The following is a 9,633-nucleotide window of genomic DNA, read 5'->3' as shown; positions in this document are numbered from 1 at the left end:
ATCTTTCTGAAGAAGTGATGTTGCTGGGATAACACACAGGCCATGGTATGGTTCCTGTCAGTAGTGAAATGGTGAGGGTGGATGACTTCAACCTACAGAGCTGTCACGCTACAACTTCATTCATTCCAATCCCTTTTAAGAGTCCACGGTTCTTTTAGCTACAGTTAGGTTTAGTTAATGTATTAGCGGCAATAGAACTAGTCCCACTGTGTATTATTTTAATTCTATTGAAAGCTAAACAAGCAGAAAAACAGCTAGCCAAACACTTCCTTTAAAATAAAAAGCACCAAGAATACGAAAGTGAAGTGATTGCAAAACAAAAATGGAACTAGGGTCAGTGTCCATCAGGTGAATGAAGCGGAGTGGAAGCACTACAAATAAACTGGTATCATTCTTTCTCTTTGAAAATAATTTAACTTTTCTGCATATCTTCTCTTTGTTTTACAAACAGCAGACCAGTTTTCTAGCTTGCTTTCTGCTGTGGTTTAGGTAACGTAGAGGCAGCTGCATTCCAGAGTTTCCGACATACTCAAAAATGCCGGTGAGCTGGAGAAGCCCTGAAGGGAGGGGGAAACTCCCTGTTTACGAATGTAGGGGCAGTGGCTCATGAAAAGCAGACTTTACTCCTCTGTGAGCCTCAGCTGCTGGTCCCTGTCTGTTATGCCAAGTTCTGAGGAAGCCTCTGGCCAGCCCTGAAATCACGCAAGGTTCAGAGTCTGCACACGACTACTTTTAGCCCTGTCCCAACTGCTGTTTAGTCAAGCAGGGAATTGAACATGGTGTTTTTACATGTATAATATCCTTCTTCTAAACACACCGTATCAAAATGTGTATGTAAATTAATAAGGTGCTAAGGCATAGTAGCTTTAATGGAATTACATTGCTCAGTATCATTACGTTTCTTAAGCAAGCCTTTTCTTGTCAGAGAACACTGCATTTAATTTCACATGCTCTTAGTGGTGTAGAGCTCTCTGGAGCTTGCTCTGGGCCTGCCAGTGACCTTAATGGATGCAGGGACAAACCTCTTCACAGAATACTGTTCTACAATTGCACTAGTGTGAAAGCTTGAAAGGGGAGAGAATTTGCAGGTGAGATATATATGAATAGTAGCATTTTACAGTGAAGGCCAAAGATCAGAAACTGCAGAGGAGGATATGCTCCTCCATAAATCTCAGAAAATCTTATTTTAAAATTACTGAAAAGAAGAGGCTCTTGGATGAAAGAGGGCACATCTACTTTAATGAAAGCAATAGATACTGAACAAAAACATTGCTAGAAAAATGGGTAATATTAAGTCTGACAACTGCAAACCAAAATGCTGTTGTCCTTAGCTCAGTTGTCTAGGACAGAAATAACTACGGACATTTTTTCAGAGAACTCTTGCTCTGAGAGGAAGTACATACACACAAAGGAGAGTGTTCTGCTGCAGGTCTTCATAGGAAAACAAGTAATTGACTGTGGCCTACTCCAAAACTGATAATCTGATCAGAAATACGTTTAAGACACACCTCTCCTCTTACAGACCCAAGTTTTTGCATGACACAAAAGAATTGCAGACAATGGATGATGTATTTTAAATATTTATTTAAAACTATAAAATGTATTTCATAATATCTGCCAGTAGCAGACGCAAAAGGAGGCATGAGATTGAGTGCCAGTGTTCAAAACTGTGATTTTTCAAGGTATATTTTAATACAAGATTGTCACACGGTGCTGGAAGCTTTAAGACATCACTGAGAAGTACTGGATTGAAAGACAATGTGATCTGCTGAAGGCAAAAATCCCACGTTCCTCCTGAGCAAAACCAGATTTTTTAGTTTAGTGCGTCTTGAACACAGATTTTTAAAATATATTAGCAAGAGTGGTTCATGAGGAAATAACAAGCTAGAGGAATTTTTGCTATAAGCCTCAGTTGTTTTAGTTTTTGTTATACGCAGCGGAAATACTACTTTCGTGTCCATCTTCATTGCCAGGTAGTTTATTCTGTGCTCTGATTTTCTCGATAAGGTTTCAGATGTCCATAAAGACACAACAGTACTGATGCTGGTGGCAATTCACTGGAGAATTGTTCTTGTAGAGCACAAATAAAAAAATTTATATATTGTGTCAGTGTCATATGTCAATAATCTGGGGTTTGTTTGTGAAATTTACTGTTTTAACTCCTGCCAGCTGCAAAACTGTGTTAATGGGAACATGATCCAGCCTGTTTTTATCAAGATGCAAAAAATGAACTTCATTGCCTGGAATGGAATGAGAATAACATGTAAATAGTTGAATAAAATATTTATTTATTCAAAGACATAAATGAATCAAAGAAGCATTCTGTTTTCCTACTCGTTCTTGTACAAATGTGTACTAGCTCTATAGAATGCATAATATGCTGTATTTTAAACAATAACAAAGATATATTTTTTTTTAGTTAAGTTACAGAAGCAAGGAACATCTAACTGATAAGTCTTCTCCTCATGCATTATTCCTGTACTAAAACCGCAATAAATGCCAAGAGTCAAATGTGAAAGCAGAGTGTAGGTGAACACCACAATGTCAAAAAAAAAAACCCTCCAAACTTGGTGGCTGTTGTTCCATCAGCACTCCTATCAATTTCTGCAGGACTACGATCAGCTTTGTGCCACCTCTGTGGGAGGTGAGACTACACAATGACACTTCCACAGGTTCCTTCAGCTGGCAAAATCACACATTTCAACACAAGACTGTCTCACTGGGATCCACAGGGACAGCAGCTGAGAGGGTAGCATTAAAGCAAACAGCTGAAGGAGAAGACTGTAACTTTCACACAAAACAAAGAAGCTCACCTGGGCCTAAAATCAGAGCTCCTCCCTGCTGAGCAGGGTCTCCTTGAAAATCAAAAGCTGGGCCAGTCATTGCTCTCCACATACTCCTAATACTTCCCAGGAGTGTGTTCGATTTCACATGAGGGCTCCGCACTAAACAAAACGGCAAAATACTTGTTATCTAGAAATACAAAAGTATATAAGGAGAACAACAAAATCAAACAGCTGCTATGAATAGAGTTTCCTGATTGCTGGTGTTCTGAAAAAATATAGCCTACGAGAGATGGTCTGATGGGCACCTCCCTTCCTATTTACATTGTGATCACACTATTTTATCAGAGCGTTCTTGCTTTGTTCTGTGTTAAGTCCAAACAAGAGAGAAAATTATTCTTACCTGATACATTATTACCTTCACCTCTTTTCATGCCAAGCGTTTTATAAATTTCCCTTTGTGGATCTACATACATTTCATGTGTATACCCAGTTAAACTGCAAAAGGGCTGTAAAACATATGCATACAAAAAAAAAGTGATATTTTTAAGGTTAAGACAGTAATAAGGATCTACTGACAGCGGAAAAAATACTGACGCTCCACCCCCCTCCCCCCCCCCCTCCCCGATTTGGAAACGTGTGGATTTTGTCATGTTAAAGACCAAAAATTTTTCACCCCAAAGCTTTTACTAAAACAAAGCTACCAGTGAAATCAAGAAAAGATGTTTCCTTAGCAAGCCCCAGTGGTTTTTAAACTGAAAGTTTTAGTTATTTGCTTTATTCATGTACTACTATTAGAATTGCTTCATGAAAAAGAATACTGTCCTCTTTGTGGTTGCAAATGACCATCTTTTCACTCAGAGCAAAATCCCTCAATGCAGACCATTAAGACACAACAGAGGATACAATGCATTTAATGACTACTTTATTTACCTTGATATGATGATAAGATGACTGTCCAATAACTATAAGCCTCACATTTGCTTCCTAGAACAGAACATGGGTATTGAAACTGTAAAGAGGAGCTTGGTGTTTCTGCATGGCTGCAAAACATTAGCAGAGTCTGTTGTCCTGAGTTAAAATTATTTGAAATTAACATCGCTTACATATTTGGAGCCTACACCTTTGTCTATCACCCACAGTTAGCAGCTACATTAATTTATTAAGTGAAAAATTATTTTTAAAGATACCTTTTAAGTTACAGATGTGTAAACTTTTAAGTTTCCTGTAGCATAATCTTTTCAATTGATTGCAACCTGCTATGATTTTGGAAATTTTGAATTTCCACTCAGTTGCACCTGCATCTAAAGAAGCAGCATGCAAGTATTGGTGCACATACAAGTACATCTGTGTTTTACATATATGGATGCTCATTAATAGATCTAACTTGCATCTGCATGTACTGCTGTCTTTTGCAGGTGCAACATTAGGCCCGAGTCTAAAATAGAGACCAAAACGTTAAGTTCCTTTAGATGCCAGTAAAATGCTTAATAAAATTTAAGGTTGTTTTAATATTAAGGTGAAATACTTGCCTTTCCCACATAGAATCATTTTGCTTGTTATGAAAAGAAACCCTCCTAAAAACAGAATTCTCACACTAAGAAAACCATGGATAGTTTTGATTCTCTGTGTAGATTTATTTGAGCAGCCAAATTAAGAAAATGTTATTCTGAGTAGCACTGATCAAGCCGCTTGGAAAAAATCTGTCCTGAGAAGGTGAGCTGACAAAGAAATCACCCAAGTTCCTAGCCTATCTAAGGCTTGCTGTCAGCAAGGAGCTGAGTCTTTGTCATCAGCTGTGCTGCTGTTGGGAATAAAATATGACAGAATTTCAATCAGCAGCCTCGAACAGACAGATTGACCTTCCACATTTAGCAGGGGATCGTTGTCTTTCTCTGGTATCTCCTACCACCCAACAAATACCCATCCATAGCAACCTCTGCCCACTCCATTTCTCCTTTCTGTCACTATGTCACTCCTGTTTGTGCAGCTGCCTGGAGAACAGGTCACACAGCTGATGCAGCTTACAAATAACCGTAGAAAAAGATACTATTTTTAATCCAGATCAATTTCCTGAACTTGTTCCATGTACAACCATCAGTCAGCCATACAGGCATAATGGAAGAAAGGGCTACTGCCCTTTTGTTAGTTAGTGGTTGGGAGAAGACAGCTGCCCAGGCGACTACTAATACCAAAAGAAATGCCTGTCAGGTGTTGTCTAACTGTTCAGAACACAACAGAAAAAACAGCACCCAGCTAATGGGGCAGGGAGAAATAATGCTGCTGCAACAGAGCATGTAGTGTAATAAATCCTTTCCTGTGTCTCCTAGGCAGATCCATTAAGGCTATTGTAGCAAACGATGAAAGCGCTAACTTTCTTCTGAGCCTTTTTTTGATTCCTAGAAGGTTTAAGCCTCACACGAGCCTGCAGCGGGACATAACAAATCTGGTATTGAGGGCAGAGTACTCACTTGTAAAAATGCCTCGGGGACTTTTGCCAGGTCTTCTACATACTCCTTACAGGTGTAACATAAAAAATTCTGCAACATAGCCAGTTGGACGTGTCAGACACAGGCATAATTGCATAGCAATGAAGCATCAGACTCTGACCTGGGGCAAAAACCATTTTGGAGGTGATCGGGAACTGGGGAGAGGGAAGATGACAGTTCTCTGCAGTCACCAAATTTGGATTAGGATTCCAGTTTAATCCAAGCCTGAGCAAGGACACCGGGCTTGGGGCCTTGCTAGTATTTTTATCTCCGGATATTTTAGGAACGTGCGGGCTGGCCTGCCAGCTAGGAAATCGGGGGACACACAATACTCGTTTCCCTAAACTCACGGTCGGAGAACTGTTTCCTTCCAGGTGACTGCTGCATCATTCCACCCAGGAACGGGCGTTCTTCGAAGCAGATCCGACCTGCTCCGTGCTCTCCTTTCTCTCCAAGGCTCCAGCCTAGCTCGACTCAGCCCCCCGCACCGCCTCCCCAGCCCCGCTCGCCGAGCGGGGCTGCCCGCAGGGAGCCAGGCCGGCCGAGCGGCCGGCGAGCCGACCCCTCCCGGGCAGCCGCTCCCTCCTCACCCGCACGAACACCACGATGGCTTTTCGCTCCCCGTACAGGGCCTTGAAGGGGATGCTCCTCCCGTCCGCGTCCACCACCAGGCAGCGGGCGGCCTCCCGCAGCTCCCCCAGCTCCGGCCGCTGCCCGCAGCCCCGCGCCCGGCCGACCTGCCGCGTGACGGGGGGCGCCGGCGGCCCGGCCATGGCCCAGCTCCGGCCCCGGCCCCGGCCCCGGCCCCGGCCCCGGCCCCGGCTCCGGCCCCGGCGCCGGCCCCGGCCCCGGCCCCGGCCCCGGCTCCAACCCCGGCCCCGGCCCCGGCCCTGGCTCTATGCGCCTCTGCCTGGCCCGGCCCGGCCTGGCCTACCCTGCCAGGCCGGGGAAGGAGGAGGAAAAGAAAGGCGGAGCCGGGGAGGAAGGCTCGGGGGCTGTGTGGCTGCGAGGAAGTGCCGGGGCTGGGCGGGAGGGCATCGGCTCCTTCCCGTTCCTGGCAGGGACGCGGGGTTGGCGGGCCCGCCGCTCGCTTGAGGGGGAGCCGGTGAGTTGAAGGCCTGCGGGTAAGAGGAGAGGGAAGTCCGCTGCCGAAACCGCTGCGCCTCGGTGGCAGCCAGAATGCAGTTTGTGCCGGGGAAACGGAACAAAATCAAGCCGAGCCTCCCAGAAGCGGTGGGGCAAACAGAAGCAGTGCCGCTGCTGTGCAGTCCTCAAGGTCAGGGTTCGCTTTGCAGAGGGCCGCAGCGTTTCGGGGGACTGCGAGTGAGCTGGAGAACTCTTGTTTTCGAGGAACTGTCGAGCTGCTGCGTGAGAAAACACAGACGCCGTTTCCTTTTTGTAGTAAAAGCAGAACTTCATGGGACCTTGGCGGGTGAATGCAGACGATGCTGAGCAGTGGCACATGCTTATGTGAGTGGGTGTATCAAGTGCACATAGAAATGAGTGAACAGATCTTTAAGAACACTAGACAGGGGAAGAGTGTTGTAGTCTCTTGGGTTGTTGTGTTAGCTGAAAGCTCATGAGGAGGAGAGTGCTTTCTTTAGTGGACAGAAAAAAAACAAGTATCAGAGGGAATAGGACTGGGGGAACTCCAGAAGTTAGTCTTCTTTATGAAGCTGTGATAATGTTAGTTCCAAAGTGTCTCTTGGCAAGCTGTCCCAGTGTCTATAATGTGAATGTTATTCAAACTTACATCCTCTGTACTTTGGGTTAAGCTCATTGCTTTTATATTACTGGGAGTGAGCACATAGAGCTGGTTAATCCCCTTACTGCATCGACTTTCCAACTATACACAGACTATTGCTATGTTGCCCTCAAACTCCTGTTTGCTAGACTAAATAATGCGCCCCCCCCCCTTTTTTTACGATTCTTTCTTCTCATAGGTCATGTTTTCTAGAATTTCTAGAATGCAGGTTTTGTAGTTTCCTCTGGACTTTCTAGGTGGTTTCTGCTATTCCTGAAGTTCAGTGCCTAAAACTAGACACAGTATTTTAGCTAAGCATTAGGTTTTCTTCATGTTTTGGATCTGTACGTCCACTTACACATCCTGGCATTGTGGTCGTGCTTTTTGCAACAGCACATTTTTATTGACTCCTTTTCAGCCTGAGAGCCCCTGTCATGCCCAGCTGTTCTGCTCCAGACCTTCCCAAGAAGGGAGGGCATTACCACCATTTCTTTTACAACACTTGGTGAAAGAAATTCTCTCTAACGTCACAGTGTCTGAAAAGTCAAATTAGCTCTATGTAAGACATTCACACAGGATGGTACAACATAGTTGGCCCTCTGGTTGGGATACCTCCCAACTCTTTTTTAAAACTCTTGCCAAAAAGACCTTCAGGGCAGGTAAGTTACTTTGTGCCAGCAGAGACAAGTCAGCTCTGCACTATAAGTAACATAAGGGAAAGTGATGCCTGACGGATAGCTCTTTACAAGTTTCCAGCGTATACACATAGGTGAAACTATCCAGCCACTAGTATAGCCCTGTTGTTTCAGTAGTGAAAGTTTATGTCATGATATGGATCCATCTTGGGGCTTTGCCATGTTAACTGTGATCATGATAATAATACTTTGCTGATCTAGCATGTAAATGTTTGAATGTTAACAAAACACTTGTGTATTTGCCTATGGCTGTGTACTTCAAGGACTAATCTTGCAGTCCAGTGTGCCCTCACAATGACTTTGATTTAAAAGGCAATGAGCTCAAATCGCTAAAGAATTTCTGAAAATTGTGAAACTTACATTTTGCTAGATAATGGTTGGACTGCATGATCTTAAAGGTCTCTTCCCACCTAATTTATTCTGTGATTCAGTAAGAATTTGGGCAGTATTAATTCCCCATTGTTGTTGTCATCAGGCTTCTTTGTTCACTTACCAGTTACCTATGTATTATGCTCTCAGACAGATTTCTTCAACTGGCAGCTGATGAACCAAATGTGGGCTGTGCAGCACTGCTCTGCGGCTCTTCAGCCGTACTGATGGGAATTGCCCGCCTACCCTTGACTACCGCAGGCTGTAGCAAAGCAGGGAGAACTGACCACTTTTGACATGCTTTGCTCTTCGTTTTGAGGCAGAAGTGGGCAGGCTGGGCACATAACCTTGCTGTGTTATGGCTGCAGTAAAACCTGAGGGCAGCGTTGGGCTGGGCCCAGGGGGACGGCTCAGCACTTGGTCATCAGTATAGCTTGGACCAAGGCCCTTGCCAATGCAGCTGGAAATCAGAGCCTGCAGAAGAGGCAGTCGTACCGCTACAGGGGATCTGCTGCCACAGCCTCTGAGCCAGGAGCACAGATAGGGATGAGCCTACGGATGAAAAGAGTTGGGCAGAGTGGTGTCACAAACTCAAAGGACGCTGTCCTGGCTCAGTCTGTGCATAGCTGACCTTGTGCCTAGAGTCCAGAGAGCTCGTTCTCACTTGATTTGAAATGAAACCTTTGAGGAGCCCAGCCTGTCTGGGAGAACTGGTAAACATTTCTACTAGGCCAATCAAGACTGCCCGCAGACCTCACCCTTTTATGCTATTTGGCCTCCTTAAACTAGCTGAAGAAGCATATACTGAACACCTGGTTTCAGCAGTATACAGTTGAGGAATAGCAACTTTCTTCCAAGGATATTCGCCAAAGCATTCTCTTAAGCCCCTCAAACAGTGTGGTTTCAATTTTTGATGGAGATTCTTAAGTGTTGCTAGAATACAAACATAAATTGCTGTCACCCCCAGTTTTATGGAGAAAGAACAGAGGTGAAGGCAGTTGAACACTGACATGTCCTCTGAAAGAGCAAACACTCAAAATTAGGAGTCACTTTTGAAAGCTGAAGCTTAAGGCCTTTCATTTATTTATGCTTAACAAAAATACAGATTTAAGTTCCACTGACTTAGATGGGAAGAAAGACACCGTATCTGCTGACATTATGGACAGTACTGTCTAAGAGTGCAGTCTACTAAAACCGTACAATTCTTCAATGTGAGCTGTGATCATGGAAACTTCCCCTTTTTCCCCCTCGTCTCTTTTCTTTTTAGCTCTTAAATATAGAAGTGTTGATAACTTAAAAAAAACATAGTCTTCAGAGTGATGTCTTTTTCAGTGTCTTAAGGAGACTAAATTAGTACATTGGCATTATTAATCATGATGTAACATTCAAGATGAAAGTCACTTTCTTTGCTGCAGTGCAATTTACAGTTGTAAAGAGAAACTTAGATAATATTTAGTTAGCTAAGGGTTGGGTTACTTTGTGCTGTGGATAGGAAATTCAGATTCCTACCATTTCAAGAGGAAGAAAAATAATTACACACAGATGTGAAATAA

At 43.9% G+C, this 9,633-nt stretch overlaps 1 protein-coding gene across 1 annotated transcript; it reads right to left on the bottom strand.

Moving 5' to 3' along the window:
* Window positions 1–1,564: 1,564 nt before the first annotated feature.
* PRXL2C (peroxiredoxin like 2C) lies at window positions 1,565–6,077 on the bottom strand. The gene is made up of 6 exons (XM_049795521.1): window positions 5,863–6,077; window positions 5,255–5,323; window positions 3,717–3,770; window positions 3,187–3,292; window positions 2,814–2,945; window positions 1,565–2,240 (listed from the first exon to the last, which is right to left on the bottom strand). The coding sequence occupies exons 1-6, from the start codon at window positions 6,043–6,045 to the stop codon at window positions 2,113–2,115; spliced, it is 672 nt and encodes a 223-aa protein (XP_049651478.1). The 5' UTR covers window positions 6,046–6,077; the 3' UTR covers window positions 1,565–2,112.
* Window positions 6,078–9,633: the final 3,556 nt, after the last annotated feature.

This window comes from Accipiter gentilis, chromosome Z (genome assembly GCF_929443795.1).
Source record: "Accipiter gentilis chromosome Z, bAccGen1.1, whole genome shotgun sequence".
In the NCBI taxonomy this organism is placed as follows: domain Eukaryota; kingdom Metazoa; phylum Chordata; class Aves; order Accipitriformes; family Accipitridae; genus Astur; species Astur gentilis.
This window is presented reverse-complemented; position numbering and strand designations above follow the sequence as displayed.

Coding starts and splice junctions, on each gene's coding strand:
- PRXL2C (XM_049795521.1), bottom strand. CDS start 6,045: ATGGCCGGGCCGCCGGCGCCCCCCGTCACGCGGCAGGTCGGCCGGGCG. Junction 2,946..3,186: donor TGAAGGTAATAATGTATCAG/GTAAGAATAATT, acceptor CGTTTTGTTTAG/TGCGGAGCCCTCATGTGAAA. Junction 2,241..2,813: donor AGCTCTGATTTTAGGCCCAG/GTGAGCTTCTTT, acceptor ATTCCATTCCAG/GCAATGAAGTTCATTTTTTG.